Genomic DNA, 23,485 nt, shown 5'->3' on the forward strand with positions numbered 1-23,485 from the left:
CCCCGCTGCTCATCCACTACACTGGCTACCCGCATCAAATTCAAGGCTCTAACGCTTGCCTACAAAGTAGTCTCTGGTTCTGCTCCCACCTACTTGAATGCCCTCATACAGACATACGCTACCTCCAGACCGTCACGCTCCTCAGACAAACGACGTCTAGCTCTACCACCGGTACGCTCAGGCCAATCCAAACTTTTCTCATCTGTTGTTCCTAGTTGGTGGAACACACTGCCAGTTCCTACAAGGGCAGGGACATCCCTCTCCATTTTAAAAAAAAACTCCTGAAGACCCAGCTCTTTAGAGAACATCTCCTCTCATAGCACTACTTACAACAAGTCTTGCTGATCCTAGCACTTACCACCTGTCTTGTCTTGAACTGACACTGTTTATTAAACAACAAAGTGGAGCATCACAAACATTTCTATTTGAACTTGAGTTAAACAGACGAATCTGCGACCAGCTATCAGAGGCTAAGTCATCAGCTGAACACACCTGCAAGAGAAGGGGGCGGTTACGTTAACTCCAGAGGCAAAGTAAGCAGTCCAGCCAGTTAACATGAAAGCCAGTTACCGTATAACACCGGCAAGCTGCACACTAACTGTTTGTTTACCCTATCAGCTGTTCTACTGGCGGAAGCGACGGGCGGGTCTTCCACTGTTTACCAGAGGAATTGTCTCCCCTGCTGGCGTGGGGGTGTAACGGTTGGACTTAGCTTATTGAAGTGACGTTCTCTCTCCTGTGGCATATGGACTGAGACTGTTTTGGACTGTGTAAATAGCCTACTACCTTGGAAAATATCTATTTTTATACATATTTATTGAACTGCATATTTTTATTAAATGAAAGTAGTGGTAAAGACAATCATTTATATATTTGCCTCTAAAATTCAACAATATTGTGTTGGTGTGAATGGGAAATCCGAATCTAAACTTGAGTCTATCGACTGTTTTAAATTGGGTTACATTATTGGAGCTTGCAGGGAACAGACATGTCATACCCAGCATAATTTCTGCCTGTTGAGCGTATTGCTGGGAGTCGTGTGGTTAACACATAAACTGTGCATTTAAGCAAGACCAAAGAAAAGGTCACAGTCATGCCACTATGCACAGTGGTTGAGCTCTAGGAGACTGTGATGTTTGCATGGAATGCACCTTTTACCTTTGTGGCAAAGCCTGATTAAAACGAATTGTTGAAATAAATAGATTTGTGTATTTCAATTTTCAATTTCAATTTAATTTCACTAATAGTGCGCCAAAACATTACATATGTGTCATGGTGCTTTACAGAATGTTAGACAGTCAGAGAAAAGAAAAGAAGGCCCATGGGTAACAGGGGCGAGGAAAAACTCCCTAGAATTGGAGATACATATAGGAAGAAACCTCGATCAGATCCATGACTCAAGGGCCTGACCTAGAGGTCTGCACAGGACTGATTTTTCCGCCCGCTCCCGCAATATTCTGTCCCACTCCCGCATTAATGTGTCATTTTTAGTGCCCCTCCCACCCGCATCTGTAACATGATGTCCCGCTAAAGCCTGCATGCAGGAGGGATAGCCTATTCAGTTTTTCTTTCTGTCTCACGAAAGGAGCCCACACACCTGAGAAAGACTCCAGATGTCAGTTTCTTGGTTCTGAATGTAGGCTAACAACTGAAGTAGGCCTAGTCTGGTGCCCTCTTCCTGTCATGCTTTCGATTTCGAGTTTTGACAATGAGCAGCAGGAACAAATTGAACCCACGTAAAGTACAATATAGGCTATAGGCCTGCTATCCGTCAGTTATGCTTAAACCCCGTTTTTTAATGCTGCCTAACAGAACATCCAGCTGAACTATAGTTAGGAACACTACTTTAATCATTTCCATATTTATTTTTCCGCACATATTTAATTTGCGGGAGTGCAGTGAATCATCGGTTTGTCCCGCACCCGCGAACGCACCTCTCTCACCTCGCCCGCTCCCGCAAAGAGCTTTCTAAAGTTGACCCGCGCCGCACTCTTTTGCGTCGGGATCCGGGTCTACCGCGGGAGTGCAGACCTCTAGCCTGACCCATCTGCCTAGGGTCAGTTACAGAACAGTAAGGTCTGTATACATGATAAATGCATAAGTTAGTTAGATGTAGAGAATAGAACATGGTGTTTAAAGCCACCTGAGGTGTAGATAGATAGATAGATACTTTATTGATCCCCAGTGTATGTTACAAGAGGTGGGATGGTTACATATCCAGTATGATAATGCATGAATCCTATTTAGTGTCAGAAAGTTCAAATAGTCCAGTTTAGGAAATGGAATTGTCCAGGGGGATTAGGAGTTGTCATAGGGCAAGTAGTGGGTTGCTAGGTTGCGCAGGCCAAGAATCCGGGCAGGGGGACAGCAATAGGCGATGATAGGGCAGTCGTAGGGATGGGAATTCAGGTGAGATGAGGGCCAAATACAAGGATGGCTGATGACTGGTAATGGTATACCTCACAAGTGAGGTAAGGGGGTTAGTATTACTATAAATCAAAATGGTTAATATCAATAAGTATATCAGTGGTACTATATAGTGTTATACCATAGTGAGAATAGGCAAGAGAGGGAGAGTTGAGAGAGAGTGAGGGAAGAGTAGAGAGGAGGGGTTGTATGGTGTGACACATGAAAAGTCCATGACAGCACTGTGCTATAGCAGCAAAACTATAGCATGGTGAAGGGTAGTCGACACCAGTGCAGGTATGGTCAGTGACCACCATCGCACACATGACAGGGGTGCCAGTCACACGAGGACACAGCAGGGTGGTCCATTCCAAAAAACCCTGAGGTGGTTGAAGTTCCACACTGCACCATACCTAACTATGGGAGGCAATAAAGAGGTATGTTTTAAGTCTAGACTTAAAAATAGGGAGGGTGTCTGCTAATCGAATTGAGGGTGGGAGATTATTCCAGAGGAGGGGTGCGTGGTAGCAGAAAGCTCTGCCTCCTACTGTAGTTTTTGAGATTCTTGGGATTACAAGAAGTCCAGTATTCTGTGATCGTAGCGATCTAGGTGGGTTATATATATTCAGGTGCCTGGCCTTTTATGGCTTTATATTGGTAATATTTTGGTAATATATTGGTAATGGTAATATTTTGAAGTCAATGCGACTTTTAACAGGTAGCCAGTGTAGAGATGCCAGGATGGGGTAAATATGTTCATATTTTTTAGTCCTAGTGAGTGTGTGAGCAGCTGCATTTTGTATAAGCTGTAAGCTCTTTAGACAGGTATTATTGCAGCCAGCATATAGATCATTGCAATAATCAATCCTTGAGGTGACAAAAGCATGGATTAATTTATCTGTGTCTGGTAAGGATAAGGACTTCCTTATCTTTGAAATGTTCCTTAAATGGTAAAATGAAGTTTTGGTGATCTGTTTTATGTGATTATTTAGTGATAGGTCCTGGTCAATTATAACTTCTAGGTTTTTAACACTTGTGGATGAGGTCAGTGGAAGATCACTATATGTAGCCTGTGATGAGGATAGGATATCCCTCATCTTTTTAGGACCTAAAACCATGACTTCTGTTGTATCTGAGTTCAAAAGCAGGAAATTGTTTGTCATCCATGTCTTTATGTCTCTTATGTGTCAAGTTTGGCTAGCGGGGTTAATTCATCAGGTTTTATGGAGAGGTATTATGCATCATCTGCATAAGAATGGAAATTAATGCCATGTTTCCTAATTTTGGAGCCTAGGGGAAGCATATAAAGAGAAAATAACAGGGGCCCTAGTACTGAGCCTTAAGGCACTCCATATTTTACCATAGTCTGGGTAGATGGTTTATTGTGGACCTGTACAAATCATCTTTTTTACATGTACCTTCAAGTACCTTTTTCTTAAGGTCTCTTTTATGTTTTGTTGTTCCCAGACAAGCTTTCCTGGTTTCTGAATATGTTTTCTTGATTTGTTCACACTTTTTATTGATTTCATTAGTATCTGGTTGTGTGTGGGCCTCATTCATGTCGGTCAGAGCTTGGAACCTATTCTTCAACTTCAGGATGAAGGCAGTTTTAATGTTGGGGTCACATAGTCTCCCAATGTTGAGACATTGTTGGGCCATTTCTTTTTGCCCTGATCTCCTTAATTTGAGCTTCAGGACTGCTGTTACCAGGTGGTGGTCACTGTTGGCATCCGCTCCCCTCCTTATTCTGACATTCAGAAGTGGTCGTCTCCAGGTGCCATTTATCATAAGGCGGTCTATCTGGTTCTTGTCTCTTCCATTGGGGGAACACCAGGTTAGTTTGTGTATGTCATGGTGCGGGAAGAGAGTTCCTCCGATGATGAGGTCATAGGAGCTCGTTCATGGATCCACATCCTTCACTCCCCATTGCTCGGTCGTAGTTTGTTTTTGTCGCTCCCAACTTTTGCATTCAGGTCATCCATAAAGATTTTTAGATTGTGTCGTGATGACACTTCCAGTTCAGCTTGTAGTTGTTCATAGAAGGCATCTTTTTGCTTCCACCATAACGAATGGGTGTGGAGATGTGCGTCTGTCTGCATCATAGGTCTAAATAGCAGCGTGTCATAGTTTTCCGTGAAGGTGTTGCAGGCCAGTACACCCGCTAGTACACAAATTCACCCGCATTTGGTGGGTAGATGGTGCTAATTTCCATCCCTGGTATACATCCTGACATCTTACATCTAATCAGTAAACATGTAGCCTATGTAAGGGATAATGTATAGAACGCCGGTCATTATGGGGAAAATAAGTCCTGACAGGGCGAACCGGACTCGTCTTGTTTAGCCCTGAAGGGACTTATTTTCCCATAATGACCGGCGTTCTATACATTATCCCACTTATTATACGGCTACTTGCCAAAACAAAAAACTCCATGATATGTCTCTTTACACTTATTTGTTACCGTTTTGTCGTGGCTTTTGCTGAGAAACAAATAGTTCGCAACACACGCTGAACTTGAATCAAACATTCTTTAGAACACAGCTGATCAACCGTCTGCTTTCACTTTTGAATGAAGTTCCAATGCAAGAAGTGACCGGAATACTTGCGGAGTGATATGATCAGCAGCACAAAACAGCGGTAATTATATGTTTGCAGCGGCAATTACATGAATTTATTTTACCGTAGAACGTTGGGAAATCCCATTCAAGTCAATGGAGCATTCTACTAGCATTGTGAAGAGCCGTATAATAAATGAATATATCTGCATTTTAATGTAACAACTGATGTGATACAAGTGTGGTATTGCATATTCATGAAGGGCTTGCATGTATTAGAGCCTGTTAACAGAGAACCTGATCACTTCCTCTAACTCCCATTTTATCAAAACTAGTTTCAGTTCACCCATAGTTCCACTAGGGGTGGGTGCAAAATGAATGAGTCTACAAGGGTAGAAGGCTACTTTTTTCACTTGCTTATCGCCAAAATAACTCACATTTTATCATAGTTTTCACAACTACAGTATGGGTTTTCCATCAAAACTGAAACAAACAAATACCCATGTCCTTTTGGTATTTTACAGGGTGGGCCGGTTTTGCTCTTAACACGCTAGTTTTCTGCTAATGAATGCTGATTAGCAGGGGCGGTTCTAGGGGCGGGGCCACAGGGGCCCGGGCCCCATCTGAAATCTCATTGGCCCCTGACTGGCCCCTGTACCGTCAATCATCAATAAGTGTCAAACTTGTTGAGAACGACGATCAGAGATGCAATTCCATTCCCAAACAACTGGTGGCAGTAATGCACCTATGAAGCTTGAAAGCTAAAGCAAACAGTGAACTGTAAAAGAAACAATACATTTGGCTAACCAGAAATGTCTCTGCTAATGTGAAGAAACGATACATTTGGCTCATGGAAGTATCAGCTAACGTTCAGAACCGATACATTTGGCTAACGAAAGTATCAGCAGAGAATGTCTAATAAGGGGAGAACTGCCACTCTCGGAAAACTTCCGGTTTTTGAACTGGTTGCAGTTCCTTCTGTGGTTCCACATGAGGGCGCTCGTCCACGAGTGCAGAATGCATGGAGGTCTATGGAGCTGTACCCTCAAAATCCACTTTTCTCGGGATATTTTTTTTTTTCAAGTAATTTGAATATTGTATTCGAAAGGGGAGGCAAAGAAAATACACTTGGTGGAGTATTATATTTTTTAAAGTCACTTAATTGTTCTAAAAAGCCTTTCAAACGTGTCAATGATGTCACTCATTAGCACAATGCTAGCGTGTTATGGGCAACAACGACCCAAACTGTAAGAAATCAAAAGGACATAAGTACTCGTTCATTCAACTTTTGACCTATAATCCATGTTGAAGTTATACAAACTACAATCAAATCTGAGATTTGTCAACGACAATCAGGTAAAAGAGATAAATTTAGCCGTCTAGCTCCATTGACTCCCATTCATTCTGCACTCATGGCGATCGCCCCCAGTGGAAATCTGGTGGAACTGCAACCAAAATTCGGTACAATGGGACAATGGGAATTCCGATGTGATATTGACCTAAAGTGTATTGAAACAATCCAAAAATAATTCAGTGGAAATGCAGTTGCTGCTACTGGAAGAAACTGGAATCCATGCATTTTCACTGAATTATTTTTGGAATCTGATCCCTTATCATACCTGTTCATTCTTACTCATTGCTCGACTTATCGTGACTAAATTCAAGATGGCTGCAAACGCTAAACTTCGTGAAGATACTGCCTGTATAAATCGTCTTGTAAGTAAACTACCAGTGCTTTTTCAAAGTTCTCAATGTCTCGTTTTAAATGTCAGGGCCCTCGGAAGTCTACCAATGAAGTGTGGAGATACATTGAGCCTCGTAAATGGGTGTAAACAGTGATTTATTTGCATGGCTAGCCCGATGCCGAAGCACCACTATTGAAAAAGCTGTTGGTAGCATCGGCTAACTAGCGCCAGATTTTGGAGTGCAGGGGACAAGCCGAGATGGGCTATGAGACATACGTTCACACTCGGTATCATGTTTCAATACACTTTAGGTCAATATCACACCGGAATTCTCCTTTAATACGGAGTGGCCAGGCTCTCCGTAGACGGGCTCTGGCATCAGCTAGAATTCTAACGTGAAGAACCGATTGCAGCGTTTCATCCTCCACAGAAGTTTCTTGGTGAGTCACAAATCTCTATGTTGGTTATCATCATTATGTGAAAGGGACGTTTATTTGTTGCTGTCACAATATGTTAAGTTTGTCAATTAAATTACGAAGCAGCAGCAAGCTTGCAGTGAACTGTTAACTGACTTTGTCATTGAACTGTTAACATTAAATTAACGTTATTACTTGAGTTGAGGTTTGATTGTTTGTTAGCATGCTGATAGATTTCATGTATGGAAAGGTAATGTATGAAGTGTTTGAAATGGTGTTATATGAAATGCAGAGAAATGGACATCCTGTTTGTTTGGGGTCCGAAATGAATAATATTACATGCGCTAGTGCGCCTTACCAAATGTAAATGACGTTCGATTTTTTTTTCCTTGAGGAAAAAGTTTGGCAGCTGCTAACATGAACATTAGAATACATGCCTAATAGCTAACGCTAAGTTTTTGTAGTTAATTTGAGCTATCATTGCAAAGTTATTAACCACTATTCTGAGTTTATTTGATTCATGGGCTTCGCATGAATTCTGTCTCAAAGTGTTAGGACAAGGAGAGTTTCATTGAGATAAATTGGTTAAATGTTCTACTCACTCAAGCTTTATATGATTTAAAATAATAATAACTGGTTTTACAGTTGCCAGACGACATGCTGAATACAAGCATGGATTTTGTGAAACACGTATTTGTGTTTCACCTACAGACTGGGATGGCGCAGGAGCTGGTGACTTCAACCCACAGTCTTCAGAACCACCAGTCACCAAGCATAGCTGCTCCTAATGGTATGATGCTATTTCCTATTGCCACTACAGTGAGCATATTTTGTCATTCATTGTAGAAACGCCAGGTTGATAGTGGGTTATGCAAGTTAATAACAATTAAGTTACTCAAACTTGTTTCATTTTCTTCTCTCCAGACATTTCTAGTTTGTAACGCCAATGGCGTTGTCTACACATATCCCACCCCTTCCTCGGCAAAACGTCAACATGTGAATACATTGAGCCAGTCATGTGGTGTGATGTGAATACATTGAGCCAATCATATGGTGTGTTGTGAAGATATCGTGCCAATCATGTGTTGTGAACTTGCCACTGGAGCAAGATTGGTGTCGTGAAGCCTTGCGCACGCATATTTCTGCCGAATAGGATGCCCGATGAGTGACCAAAAAGCGTTGCAATATGGCCGTCGAGTGGAGGGACTTGCCTAAAAGGACTTTGGGTATACCGCGTATAGTCCTGCATATCACATAGACAACGTGCCTCTGCCTTACTGAACAAGAGATTTTCTGTGTATGGATGTTGACCTGTTCTTGGCCCCTCAGTGTATGATGTGGCCCCTTTCTCAGAAAAATCCTAGAACCGCCACTGCTGATTAGTCAGTTTAGCTTAGTTAGTCAGTTAGTCAGAAGCTTCATAGGCTTCCATTCATTCCGGGCTTACTCACAAGTGTCCTCTAAGTAAGTCAGTAAGTAGGTATTTTATTTAAATAGCACATTTTTCATGCACAAAATGCTCCTCAAAGCGTTCCACACACAAACAGCATGCCAGCAATGGAGCGACGAAAGACGCCAGTGTACCCGTTACTAGGCAATCTTTATAGGCTACATAAAACACACGACATACATAGACAGTAGTATGCTGGACGGAGCATTGTCCTGGCATTGAATTACTTAGGCTAAACAGCAACATGGTGTTCTTGAACAGTCCAATTGTTGTAGCATGGGGTCAGATGTTCTTGAATGTCCAACAACAGTAGGCTGGCAAGCCTTTGTTGTTTGTCAAGGCAACTAGCATGATAGCTCAGTAACGGCTCTGTAGACATTAGGAACAAATCCCCACTGAGCCAACTAGTGTCTTCATGCACTGTCGGTACGTAAAAACACGAAAACTATCGCTTTTACCTAGCTTGAGTTGCTAGTTTCAACAGCTAAAGCAGCCAGGCAGCTACAGCGCTACACTCGAGGCAGGCTCAGATTATCAGGCTCATGTATAAATAAAATTTCTTCTTTGCATGGTAGAGTTTACACTAGCATCTGTGAATGGATCATTCAACTCTGGTCATACGTCCCCGATTGGTCCCGAACGTGATGTTCTCTAGCGGACGTTCCGGTGACCTTATTGACGTCCGGTTATTGATCGTTTGGTTATTGCGTGACGTCCGGTGCAGGACTTTCTGGGGACGTCACCGTCAGGTCCCTCGGATGACATTTGCATTTGGTCATTTCAAATACCTCCTAAGGACCCGACAATAACGTTATACCGGGGACATGGGGGGGCATTTGTTTATTCACACATGGCAGCGGAGTTGAGAGCGCTCTGGCTACCGCCTGCAGGACGGAGACATCACATCCAGGCACGAGTTCATGTTACACGTCTGGGGATGACTAAAGTATCTATCTAGTCTCTAGCAGTAGCTGCATTAGCCTACCGTAGTCTAAGGCAACATATCATAGGCTATAGTTTATGAAGTTGTGCATCTATGAGCAAAGTAGAACCATATGTCTACTTTGCTCATAGACGCACAACTTCATAAACTGGGAAAAAGGTTGTTAACGTTAAACTCAAAATGTATGTGCTACATAATTCAGCATGTCTGCATATCATGTTAGCTGATGTGATGCTTGGTGTAACGTTAGCAAAGTCGCGGTTCTTAGCTTCTAGCATAGCCTACAATGCGCATTTCTTCAGAAAACTGTCATTACGTGATGCATGTAACATGCTCTAAATAGGCAGTGGTTTATTTAACGTAGTCACATACTTATTATCTGTTTTATTTTTAGAAACACACACACAGCCGAATTGGGACTAAGCCAACTTTTGTAGCTGAATACGATGCAATAAAACTAGAGAAATGTTAAAAACAGACCACGTAGCATTTGTTTAGGGTTGTCTAGCAACAGAAGTGACTATTTAATTTGCAAAGCAAAACGATCCAGCTCTACATTGCAGAAGAATTAAGGATACTGCTTCTTCATGACTTGTTTAAATGTCATTGTAATTTATTTGACGCATGCTCGCGTTTAAGTGTCACGCATAGCTGTCCCCGATGTTACAGCAGCTCCTTGTGGAAACAGCAAAGAGTGCACATATTCGATGAGACTTCTGACGAGGAGCAGAAGCTCCCTGCCTCACCAGAGCCTTACTGTTTATTAATAAAACAATGATATAGAATAGAAACATCTGGAATCTATTTATTTCATCTTAAAGTTGGCTACAAAGAGTATTCATAGCCTAGAGAAAACAATACATTTTTCTTTATCTGCAATGTTCCAGGAGGCTTACATTTATAGGCTGTCCTTGTTTGATCACAGGTCCAAGAAAACGAGTGGATATAACGTCAATGCATTCTAGTTATGTTTAATGTACTTTATTTCATGTTGAGTTTTGCTTCCCAGCATGCATTGCATATTTTTTGTATTTTTGGCTATTATTAGCTTTTAATATTTTGAAACAATATAGTTTGAACAATTTATCTTAGGCTAGCCTAGGCCTACTCTGATGATGTTTTGAACAATATGCTACGGGATATGCCCATTAAAACGTCGTATTAGTTTGTTAAGAAAATGACACCGTAGATGTGAAAGCAGCACATCCTAGCCCGGTATAAATGTCCATGTCTACTCATCACTAGTGTAATGCATTCGGAGGATTCACATGCGTGAAAATATGAGGTGAGTGAAGTTGATTGTGTAGTTGTAGATCAAGTCATTAATGCGTGTTCATGATCCGTCTACCTCTCTCCTAGCAACGCTGAGACTTACAGGATGTAATACCATACCAAATCGCGCTTCATGTTTTTTTTTTTTTACCATCGCGGAAATATAACGTCGCGGTGACCATTACAGGACGTCCTCTCAAAGTCTCGTGGACGTCTTTTAGACCTCCCGAACAGAGGTCCGCGGGACGTAAAGGGAACCCTACACAATGTTGAGGAGGTGACGTTCGTCAGGGGACCTTTAGGGGACGTCGCCAGGACTTTATTTTGTTTACTGGGATGATACAATCATCAAATCCTTAGTTCCATGAAAATAAATATTACCCATATATTGTTTCATCATTTGCCCACACAGGTTTACAAAGAGTGATGAATACCTCCAAATCTTTACTTCTGAGAGACTCAGCCTTTCTGGGATGCTCTTTTTGATCCCCATTCATGGTTCCAGTTCATGTAATTAGCTATGAAATGTTCCTCCTTTTGTTGTCTTTATCATTTTCCCCCGTCCCAACTTTTTTGAGACGTTTTGCTGGCATCAAATTCAAAATGTGCTTATATTTTCCATGAAATAGTCAAATTTCTCTCCTTCAACAGTTGATATGTTGTCCGAACAATTCTCAATTAAATATAGGGGCAGTTCCAGCGTTATGGGTGACAATTGGACTCATATTGGTAAACAAAATGCCTTAAAGTGGGGGCAAAATTAGTATCAGTGAATTAATTTGCATAAATTTGAATGTAACCGCTGTCCTCTGAAAACTGAGAAATCCTCAAATTTCATATAATCAATTTCATCCTAAGAATACAAGGCATTTTATCAGAGTTATGGATGTGACATGAAATGGACACACTTTTGTGAGAGATTACAGGTTTTCTACAAATTCTGTGAATTTTGAAGGAAACTGCCGAAACTATGATATATGTAGCATGAAGGAGACTTGAATGAACACAAAAAGTGTGTTTTTGAAACTATGCGTCATTTTCGTAATGCATTATGTAGGAAAAACTGGCGTTATGGATGTGACGGTTTCACATTATGGATGTGACGTGTCTGAACCAGTCCTCGACAAACTACATAAAACACATAATTAAGTAGTGAATTTTGATATGAAAAAATTGAAATAGTGATCATGAAAAACTAGCGATGAAATTATTGCTTCCTCAGTGCCCACTAAGATCCACAGGAAGAATCAGGACAACAAGTAGCCTAATTTAAAATATAAAAAAGAAATTATTTTTTTTGGTAACACTCCATAATAAGGTGCCACAATAAATAGCAAACTAGTAATTACCTAACCCTTTGTTAATATTTGTTATTTGTTAATTGTTACTAAAATATCTATTTGGCACAAGTTAATAGTTTTTTCATCATTAATTAAATATTAGTTGTTTGCACAAAATCTGCATGTTTTAACAAATCTATTAACTAATATTGTATTAATATTTGTTAATAGTTAACTAAATGTCTTTTTGGCACTAATTAACAGTTATTTTTACATAATTTAAATGTTAAATGTTTATTTACAAACTATATGCTAATATAAAAGTTAATGACATATAATTATTTATCAAGCTTTTATGATTAGCTTTGTGGAGAGTTTATGGAATTTATGGTTTATGGCTTTATGGTCTTGTGGGGTGTAAAAGGCACCCTACTGCCAGTGGTTGGTTGTGTGAGAGTGTGCGCACCTCTTCTTCCACTTCATCCTTATTGGATACCTTCGTGGTTGGCTGTCCTGTAATTGGTGACCCTATGTCTAGTGTTTGAAAGTAGTTTACTCTTTGCCTTTGGAAGTACTATTTGGTTGCTGCTTTTGGTTGGTGAAATTCAGGGGAGGTGGGTGTAACAGAGTTAGAAATGTAGTTTAGTGTTTGTATGTGATTTTCGCCGTAATTAAGCAGCTTTATTGAGATTGGTGTTTTAGAGCCCCCTTTGGAGAAACGGTATACTGCAGCTCTGCTGTGTTTTGTCCTTGTATTGTTGCCATAGCCGATCATTGGGTAGGTTGACTGTATAAAGCACTCCCCACTTTGTTTTCATTTTGTAACTGTAAAATGTTGTTTAAGTTGAAAACTTCGATATACCACCTGTATTATATTACTTTACATGTATTGTTAGGATTTGGGTGCAATTCTAGCAACTTATAGAACGTTTATTAATGTTTTTATTATGACCACGAGTCTTACGTGACTAGCTGTAAACTCCGCTAGCAACTTTCCAGGCATTTAGTGTAGGCTAGTTTAGCTTAGTGTGCATGGAAAGTGCAATTTAGTCTAGTAGGAAATGAATGTACATTTAGTTTAGCATTATGTTTATGCATTACCTCCGTATGGTCTACGTCTGTGAATGTTTAGTGAGTCTCAGAATATAAATTAACTGTCGTTCTGTGCACCTGAACATTCCATGTTGCATGTCTCCCTTGCTAGTAGGGCTGACAGTGATGGTATAGGAATGATGCATGTAATATAGCCCATTCAACTACTTCTTTTTATTTTGCTTGTGCAGATGCTGTTTTATGTAAGCCAGTGCCTGAAGGCATGTTTTGTTTTAACTTTTCCTAAAGGAATAAATGTGATAAGCCAGTTTTGGTCTCAGTCGCTTCACCGTCTGACTAATAGTTATATATTACTAATATTAATTAAGCTTAACCAACTTTATTATAAGGGGCCCCACACTGATAGCTATATACTACTAATATATTAATTAAGCTTAACCAACTTTATTGCAAGCGGTTCTGGCGCTGACAAGAGTGGCAGCATGTCAAGGTAGCTCTGTGTTTTTCCCCCCTGAATTTCCCCTTGGGGATCAATAAAGTACCTATTTATCTATTGTAAGGGTCCTATGGGGAGTGGTTCATATTTGTATAGGCAGAAGCACAGTTAAATAACAATTAGTTAAATAATAATAAGTCATTAACTTTTCTATTAACATATAGTTTGTAAATAAACATTTAACATTTAAATGATGTAAGAAATAACTGTTAATTAGTGCCAAAAAGACATTTAGTTAACTATTAACACATATTAATACAATATTAGTTAATATATTTGTTAAAACATTAACATACAGATTTTATGCAAACAACAATATTTAATTAATGATGAAAAAACGATTAACTTGTGGCAAATAGATATTTTAGTAACAATTAACAAATATTAATAAAGGGTTATGTAATTACTAGTTTGCTATTTGTTATGGCACCTTATTATGGAGTGTTACCCCGCTCTCCATAGGACCCTTACAATAGATAGATAGATAGATAGATACTTTATTGATCCCCAAGGGGAAATTCAAGAAAAAAACACGGAGCTACCTTGACATGCTGCCACTGTTGTCGGCGCCGGAACCGCTTGCAATAAAGTTGGTTAAGTTTAATTAATATATTAGTAGTATATAGCTATAAGCGTGGGGCCCCTTATAATAAAGTTGGTTAAGCTTAATTAATATATTAGTAGTATATAGCTATAAGCGTGGGGCCCCTTATAATAAAGTTGGTTAAGCTTAATTAATATATTAGTAGTATATAGCTATCAGTGTGGAGCCCCTTATAATAAAGTTGGTTAAGCTTTATTAATATATTAGTAATATATAACTAGTCAGACGGTGAAGGGACTGAGACCAAAACTGGCTTATCACATTTATTCCTTTAGGAAAAGTTAAAACAAAACAGCAAGTAGTTGAATGGGCTATATTACATGCATCATTCCTATACCATCACTGTCAGCCCAAGGGAGACATACGACATGGAATGTTCAGGTGCACAGAACGACAGTTTATTAATATTCTGAGACTCACTAAACACTCACAGACGTAGACCATACGGAGGTAATGCATAAACACAATGCTAAACTAAATGTACATTCATTTCCTGCTAGACTGAATTGCACTTTCCATGCACACTAAGCTAAACTACACTGAATGCATGGAAAGTTGCTAGCGGAATTTACAGCTAGTCACGTTAGACTCAGTGTGTATGAACTCGTGGTCATAATGAAAACATTACTAAACGTTCTCTAAGTTGCTAGAATTGCACCCAAATCCTAACAATACATGTAAAGTAATATAATACAGGTGGTATATCAAAGTTTTCAACTTAAACAACATTTTACAGTTACAAAATTAAAACAAAGTGGGGAGAGCTTTATACAGTCAACCTATACAATGCAAAGCATACCGCTTCTGATCGGCTATGGCAACAATACAAGGACAAAACGCAGCAGAGATGCAGTATAGCGTTTCTCTAAAGAGGGCTCCAAAACACCAATCTCAATAAAGATGCTTAATTACGGCAAAAATCACATACAAACACTAAACTACATTTCTAACTCTGTTACACCCCCTCCCCTGAATTTCACCAAATTCAAGCAGCAACCAAATAGTACTTCCAAAGGCAAAGTACTATTTGTCACCAATTACAGGTCAGCCAACCACAGAGGTATCCAATAAGGAAGAAGTGGAAGAAGAGGAGCGCAAACTCTCACACAACCAACCACTGGCAGTAGGGTGCCTTATACACCCCACAAGATCATAAAGCCATAAATTATCCACAAAGCTAATCAGAAAAGCTAGATAAATAATAATGTTATTAACTTTTATATTAGCATATAGTTTGTAAATAAACGTTTAACATTTAAATGATGTAAGAAATAACTGTTAATTAGTGCCAAAAATATATTTAGTTAACTATTAACATATATTAATACAATATTAGTTAATAGATCTGTTAAAACATTAACATACAGATTTTATGCAAACAACTCATATTTAATTAATGATGAAAAAACTATTAACTTGTGCCAAATAGATATTTTAGTAACAATTAACAAATATTAACAAAGGGTTAGGTAATTACTAGTTTGCTATTTATTATGGCACCTTATTTTGGAGTGTTACCGAGAGCGGTTCATATTTGGATAGGCAGAAGCACAGTTTAATAACAATTAGTTAAATAATAATAAGTCATTAACTTTTCTATTAACATATAGTTTGCAAATAAACATTTACATTTAAATGATGCAAGACATAACTGTTAATTAGTGCCAAAAAGACATTTAGTTAACTATTAACACATATTAATACAATATTAGTTAATAGATTTGCTAAAACATTAACATACAGATTTTATGCAAACAACTAATATTTAATTAATGATTAAAAAACTATTAACTTGTGCCAAATAGATATGTTAGTAACAATTAACAAATATTAACAAAGGGTTAGGTAATTACTAGTTTGCTATTTATTATGGCACCTTATTATGGAGTGTTACCGATGTTTTTTTGTCCAAAGCGACTAACAAATATAACAATACAAGGTAACGCTTTAGAATAACATTTGCTTCTTAGGTATTAATAGGAAAGTAGCTCAGTAAGTAAGAGGTCACTCTATGATGCAGGAGACCTGGGTTCAATTCCTGGTCACTGTAGCAATTTTGGGTAACACTTTATTTTAATGTGTCGCTGTTACAGTGTACTTACCTAATTAGGTACAGTGGTACAACCTGTGTAACAACATGTACTATCAGGTACTATCATTGTACTTGCATTATGTATTTGTGGCTACCTACATATAGTTGTTACATTGTAATACTGAGTGCTTTTACAAAACTTTGCCAATTTGCCTAAATTTTCATCAGAGGCAAAGAGCTGACCTGAGACCTGCTGGATGGGGTAAATCTGGTCATGATAGATTTGATATACAAAGCATTCTTAGCTCCAGTCAAGGCATCATTGTCTTCAGTACATGTAACAGCTGTGCTGCTACAACCTTGTTACTCTTTGATACAGTGAATACACCTATTAAGTGTACCAGTTAATTACTTACATGTACATATGACATGTATGTTATGTCTTCGATGTCTTGGAACAGGTCTACTAATTCACTACATAGTACATATATCAACTGTGTTGGTACACACTTATTGCTCTTTGATACAGTGGCATAAACCCATTAAAATGAAGTGTACCAGTTAAGTACTTACAATTACATATTACATGTATGTTGTGTCGTTGGTGTCTTGGAACATGTCTGCCATTACCCTACATACTGTAGTACATGTATCAACTGTGTTGGTACACATTTATTACTCTTTTGATACAGTGGAATAAACCGATTAAAATAAAGTACCAGTTAAGTACTTACATCTACATATATACATCCTGTCAATGATGTTATGCATCCTGTAATTGATGTGTTGAAACGTGTCTGCTGTTACACCACACAGTACATGTGAATTAGTAGACCTGTTCCAAGACAAGACCTGTTCCAGTTTATTCCACTGTATCAAAGAGTAACAAGGTTGTAGCAGCACAGCTGTTACATGTACACTGAAGACAATGAGGCCTTGACTGGAGCTAAGCATGCTTTGTATATCAAATCTATCATGATCCGATTTACCCCATCCAGCATGTCTCAGGTCAGCTCTTTGCCTCTGATGAAAATTTAGGCAAATTGGCAAAGTTTTGTAAAAGCACTCAGTATTACATTGTAACAACTATATGTAGGTACCCACAAATACATTATGCAAGTACAATGATAGTACCTGATAGTACATGTTGTTACACAGGTTGTACCACTGTACCTAATTAGGTAAGTACACTGTAACAGCGACACATTAAAATAAAGTGTTACCCAATTTTGTAGGTGCATTTCTCACAGCTAAACCAAGCTAGATAGATACAGTAGACATATACTGTAGAGATAGAAGGTTGGGCTCGTGGAGCTATAGGCTACATGGTCCTCGCTTTAGATTGGGGGGCTGCAAAATTTACTACAAATAGGTAAGAAAGGTCTTATAAGCGTATTAGTTATCCACCTTTTTGTCTTATAATGCTTGTTAACACTTACAACTGTTAACAAATATGCTTGTAACTTAAAAGGCTGCTTATTAACACTTACAAGCTGCATGTTAACAGTTAGTTAATGTTATTAAAGGAAAACAACAGTTAACTAACTGTTAGTAATGATTTGTTAACTGCTTATTATGCACTGTTTAAACCTAATAAGCACATGTTATTCTAAAGCGTTAACCAATACAATAGTTAAAATTAACAGTAAACAGTTATATAAAATTAGTAAGGCTACATTAAGGATAGTAATGATAACAATAATGCCAATACAATATCAACGATCAATAATGAAAAAAAAAAAAAATATCATAAATATACAAACCATAACTCATAACAACTACTAAATTAATGCAAGCTGAACAGATACATCTTTAAACCCCTCTTGAAAGACAATCACAGGCTAATACTAATGCAGGCTCACAGAATCTGTCTGAATTGGTTTATCAGAATGGTGTCCACTCTGGTTCAGGGTGTACTTCATGGCCATGATGTAACAGCTATCTTGCTCCGCTCTAAAATCTTGATTACAACTGCTGGACATGTATTGTCCCATTTCTCATGAATCAGCCTACTTTTTTGTGAAATGTCTAAAAGTTCGTTACACAGTTCATTATTATGTCATATCTTAGTGTGAATATTTTGGCAGTGTGCATACAACTTCTCTTCTCTGAACAAACTGATTTTGCTCACCGAAAATTGAGATTCTTGAATGTGAAGTGTGTCTCCACAATACCAGTAGTCTTCACACGAGTACGTAGAATGTCCTGTTCTGTTGGCAGGTAGTCAGAGGAGCTAATCCGCTGTAAGCTGTCCAGATAACTGCAACATGAACAAAATGTATTTAGTGGGGTCATGAACTGCATAGCATAGCAAATCTTTGTACAGTACATTGTGTACGTGTAATTGCATACAGATATTTTGCCAATTTTTTTCAATAAATAGAGGCCATATTCTTTAAAAAAAGGTAAAAAATCTAAGTGCATTACCCCCTTACCTTAAGTCTTCTACACTCTACTGCTACACTCTGGACAACCCTAGACTGTTTTAAGGGCATTTTCACTACCTTTAGTTAGAAGCATTTATCCTGGTCATTGTAAGTGCCATACACACATGCTATATATTGTTGTTTTTTTCCTGCAGAGTCTAGGCTACCCAAATCTGCCACAATTTCATGTATTAATACTTGCATTGATTTAATTTTGATTTTTAAATAATACAAATACAAAAAGTGTATTATAAAATCTCACCACTGCAAGCTGGCAGCTCGACTTTCATGTGTGTGTAGGGCAGACTGTCCTGAATCTTGCAATATCATTGCCATGGTGGAAGGATTCTCTGGGGCTGAGCAAATGTGAAAAATATGTGGTGTGTGCCTTACAGAAATAAATGCCATTTTTAATTTAGCCCTATGAGCCCTACTCTATGTTTGGCCATTCTCACTACTGTACCTTTAGTTATAAGCATTTATCCTGGTCATTGTAAATGTAATTTACACATGCTGGGTTTTTTTTCAGCACAGTCTAGGCTAACCAGATCTGCCACCATTTCATATATTAGTACTTACATTGATTTGATTTTGATTTTTAAATAATATAAAGACAAAAAGCGTATTGCACAATTCTTACATTTTGAAATGCATCTCACCACAGCAAGCTGCCAGCTGGACATGACTTTCATGTATATGTAGGCCAGACTGTCCTGAATCTGGCAATATAAGAACCATGGTGGAAGGGGGCGTTGGGGCTGAGCAATTTACAGACATATGTGGTGTGCGCCTTACAGAAATAAATGCCATTTTTTTTTATTTAGTGACGAAAAATGACTTTTTGCACTCCATATCTGTGACACAAACTGATCTGACCTGACTTAACCCGAGTTTGCGTGTTAGCCTGCGTGTGCACTCATGATGATTCTCTACAACAACTTTTTACTGCATTGCCATAAACAAAGTAAAGGCAAAAAGGTGTTTCTTTGTAGAACAAATTGAGATACAATGTGAGCCTTGAATTGGATGCCATGTAGGAATTTGCTAGGATCTCAAAAACAGATTATGAACATGCTTTGCCATAGAGAAACACATGATAGCGTTGTTTTATAAACATGCATTGCCACAAAAACACACAAAAACATGGGCTAAGTCGAGCTATATGAAGTTATTATTTTGCTGTCACTTTGTCTGTTATATACTGTCTTGTACTTGGTATCACATGATAGCTCTGTGACTCCTCTTTCATCTGACATGCGTGGCATATCTATCCGGTCACTGGTTTGCGAGTAATTCAAACGAGAGTAATGGGTGTGCAGTGTTGGTTTGTGTACATGATATTGTTATTTTGCAGTCACTTCGTCTGTTTTTATAACCCAGAAGGATCGATATACTTGGTACCAATGGATAGCCCTGTGTCTCCTCATTCGTCTGATATGCTTGCCATATCTATGCGATCACGGGTTCGCAAGTAATTCAAACAAGAGTAATGGGTGTGCAGGGGAACGCAGAGAAGTATAGACTGAATATGATGCAATTAGATGTAATTTCATGATTTTTTTTATTTTTATACTTGATTGTACAGACACATGCCTCATTGGAAAGCCCCACTTCTGCTCTGTCACGCAATAAAGTTTCATCTCGCTGTGATGATCAGTTCCAGAGCAACATAACAGAGAAGAAAGGGTGTGTTTTTTGACGCTCTTTGCGTCAATTGGGTTCTAAGGGTTAACATTAGTTCTTACATTAATAATAACATTATATAATATAAAAATAATATTTAGATTAAGATTTTCTCTCTGTTTCAGTGTTCGTGTGATGACGGGAAAATTTTCTTTAAAATGTTGTCAATTCTCAAGTTGGCCAATTTCGCCATCTGTTTGATTGATGTGTTCTTGACAGCCCACAACAGCTGTTTCTGCATAACGTGTGGATGGAATTATTTTGCAATACGTGTGAGGAAAATACTTTTTTATAAATAGCTGGCTAAAGGCCTATGCATACAGCCGGCAACGGGACGGTGATTTATGGCAGGTGACCGACAAAATGGCATACAGAAAGTGGAACGACAGGGCGATTTATTTATTAACTGTAGTGTCGCAGGCTGTTTGTAGACGTAAAGCTACATTGTGTAGTTCTTGGGTTAATTCTTGGGGGAAATTCTCCCATCTAGTGGTGAGATGGTATATTGCAACAGACTCCAGCTCCCCTACTCCAAGCGTAATTTACTAGCTACAGAACCTGCACCATAAACGTCATGCCATAAATGAACAACTTTGATAAACTTGGTACCTTTACACTTTGTTTCCAGTGTTAACGTTATTCGACAATACTGTACAAGATATGTAGTTCTTGAATTTCCCCTTGGGGATCAATAAAGTATCTATCTATCTATCTATCTATCTATCTAGTTGAAGATAACACTAACGTGGTCTTCTATCTCCATACGAAGAGTCAGAGACCATCAGGTGATTCAACGTTAGGGGTTTCCCGGCAGCCACAAGCACAACACGAAAGGCAGCAACTTACCTAGTAAAGGAAAATCTCAAATGACAGAATTTAGACTATTTCTGCTTTACACTGGGTCAGCATTACTTACATTTCTGAATGTAGCTATTATTATGGAACAGTGTGCCTTCCACGGCACACCTACCCTCCTCCCCCCAACATTCTAAATCAATTTTATGCACCATATTGTTATGTAGCATAGTAATATTATACACCATTTGAAAGCTTGGACATTTGGGAATACATATATGACAACCTTTTTCATGTACAATCTGTATGGTGCTTTACATTGTCAGATTAATCTCACTATGTCTCAATTAAATTTGATAAAAAATGCTCTCCTCCCCCTCCTCCGCTTTTGGTGCTTCCCTACATATTTTGTGTAGTCGGTCTATATCAGAACCTCTGACATACAATCCAAATAGTCTACAAGAAACCTCAGAGTGTTACCTTTCATTTGAGACCAGGATAATGCTTCTATACCAAGAGGTTGCCATACAGTAAGGCTTTTATTGTCAGTATCTATTTTGGGAGCCCAAAAGTCCTATGGGGAGATTCCAGATTGTTCCCTGTGAAACTACAAGGTTTCAGCTTTCTAAAGAGACCAAGCATTTTAAGGTAGGCCAGACTAGGTGGGAACAGTGGCCTCTGAAGTACGGAACAGTACAATTTCGGGAGGGGTGGGGCTAAAAATGCCCATCCCCTAAAGCATGCAATTTAAAAAAAAAAAATACCTCTTCAATCAAACGACTAATTTTCATTTGGAATATGTGAGACCCCCCTCGGTGACTCAGATGGTGGGCAAGATGTGTCTGATTGTGGATGGGGACAGTGGTCCTATTGCAGAGTCCTGGTTTAAAGATGATTTTATGTAAAACTCCCATGATTTCATTCCGACTTTGGAAATTTAGTCGCCGACTGTGAAATTGCTTGAAAATTCTATGGTGTAAGCCCACCATAAGGCTTGTGAAAGAATAAATCATGAAAAAATATTTTTCAAACTGCTTTATAGAGGGGTCCCAAGATATATACTTGGAATGCTAGTTTTCTGGTATGCCCATCAGACAATGCATGCATCTTAAATGTGATAGTGCTCTATCCACTCTTTTTATGTAGGTACTTAGATGGTGTAGTTCAGGGTTTCCGTTGTCCGATAATTACCGGACATTGGCCGTAAAAAAAATGAAATGTCCAACAAAATTAAATCTCTCTGGTCAAATTGTCCGATTGAAGTTGGCTTATCATCCCGTCCCCCTAACGCAATCTGAATTTGAGAATAAGCCTTAAAATGTAAGCCTATATTAAAGCAATACGTCCTCTGGCTATGTTTTTAAATGAACAGGCTCTACCGTTTGAAAGTTATTAAACAACACACATAGCCTACAGTATGCTGCATTTCAAATAGGAAGCGCACGCTTAAAACATCCATGTTAAACAACGAACAAATGAGTGAGGCGGTTCAAACATGGCCAGGCCCAGGCAGACTAGCCTTAAAAGTTTTTTCAGAGGCCAGGCGCAATGGATGCTGATAAATTGGTAACGTCTGAAGCCTCAGATGTCCGGTCAACTCCACCACCACCAGATAAAAAGCAGAAGTGTCGGGCGTATCTATCTGAATCAGTGACGAAGTGGAGTTGCAGGGGGTGCAGCCGCTCCAAGACACTGTCATTCTCTGTGTACACTGGACATGCAACTGTGGTCTGTACCCAAAGCGAGTAGGCCTATGCTTTCTCTGTCTATGACCTGCAGGGTTAGGACCTCCTCGACGAGGAGATTGCTGGTCCGCGGATAATTTCCGGCACAATTAAACGGTATCATTGAACCACGGACCGAAAAAAATAGAAACTAAACATTTCCCAGAATAGGAAACATTTCTTAATTTATTGTTATCAAATAAAGAGGCAGAGCCTTAGGGGGTAGTGGTGTGAGCGCTCATTCTTGTGTGTGTGCATCTGTGCAAGTTAAACAGTGGAACCACTGGAGATAACGTGGGTAGCAGCAACAAACAACGTAGCCACTGAACCACTAAAACTCCATAGATTTTGACTGATTGTCATGATTGTAATGTGATATTGGATGTTGTTTTGTAAGAATTAAAAAAGTGAATGCTTTGCTATAGCCTTCATAATTGGATTTGCCAAGTGAAACTGGTATAGCATTCAGGATGTGTGCTTATATATTCTTTCAGACTTCACAGACACATGCAGGCTAGGATGTGTTACATCAAATCGTTAGCTAGTAGAACTCACATTTCACATGTGCTAGTGCTGCTACAGCCTGCTGTCAAATGACAGCCTTTGAAGTAGGGGTGAGCAAAATAAACGGTTCACAATCATATCGCGATTGAAGCTCTACCGAT

General features: G+C 38.9%; 1 protein-coding gene across 3 annotated transcripts in view; it reads right to left on the reverse strand.

Annotated features, from left to right (window-relative positions):
- Nucleotides 1–23,485, reverse strand: part of gnao1b (guanine nucleotide binding protein (G protein), alpha activating activity polypeptide O, b) — a 91,621-nt gene that overhangs the window by 46,972 nt on the left and 21,164 nt on the right. For 2 of the 3 annotated variants that reach the window (XM_042061067.1, XM_042061069.1), the window contains exon 5: nucleotides 18,324–18,452. In XM_042061067.1, coding sequence (XP_041917001.1) covers nucleotides 18,324–18,452 — 129 coding nt within the window. The remainder of the gene's footprint in view (nucleotides 1–18,323; nucleotides 18,453–23,485) is intronic. The other variant, XM_042061068.1, reaches the window with a different exon arrangement.

This window comes from Alosa sapidissima, chromosome 14 (genome assembly GCF_018492685.1).
Source record: "Alosa sapidissima isolate fAloSap1 chromosome 14, fAloSap1.pri, whole genome shotgun sequence".
In the NCBI taxonomy this organism is placed as follows: Eukaryota; Metazoa; Chordata; class Actinopteri; order Clupeiformes; family Clupeidae; genus Alosa; species Alosa sapidissima.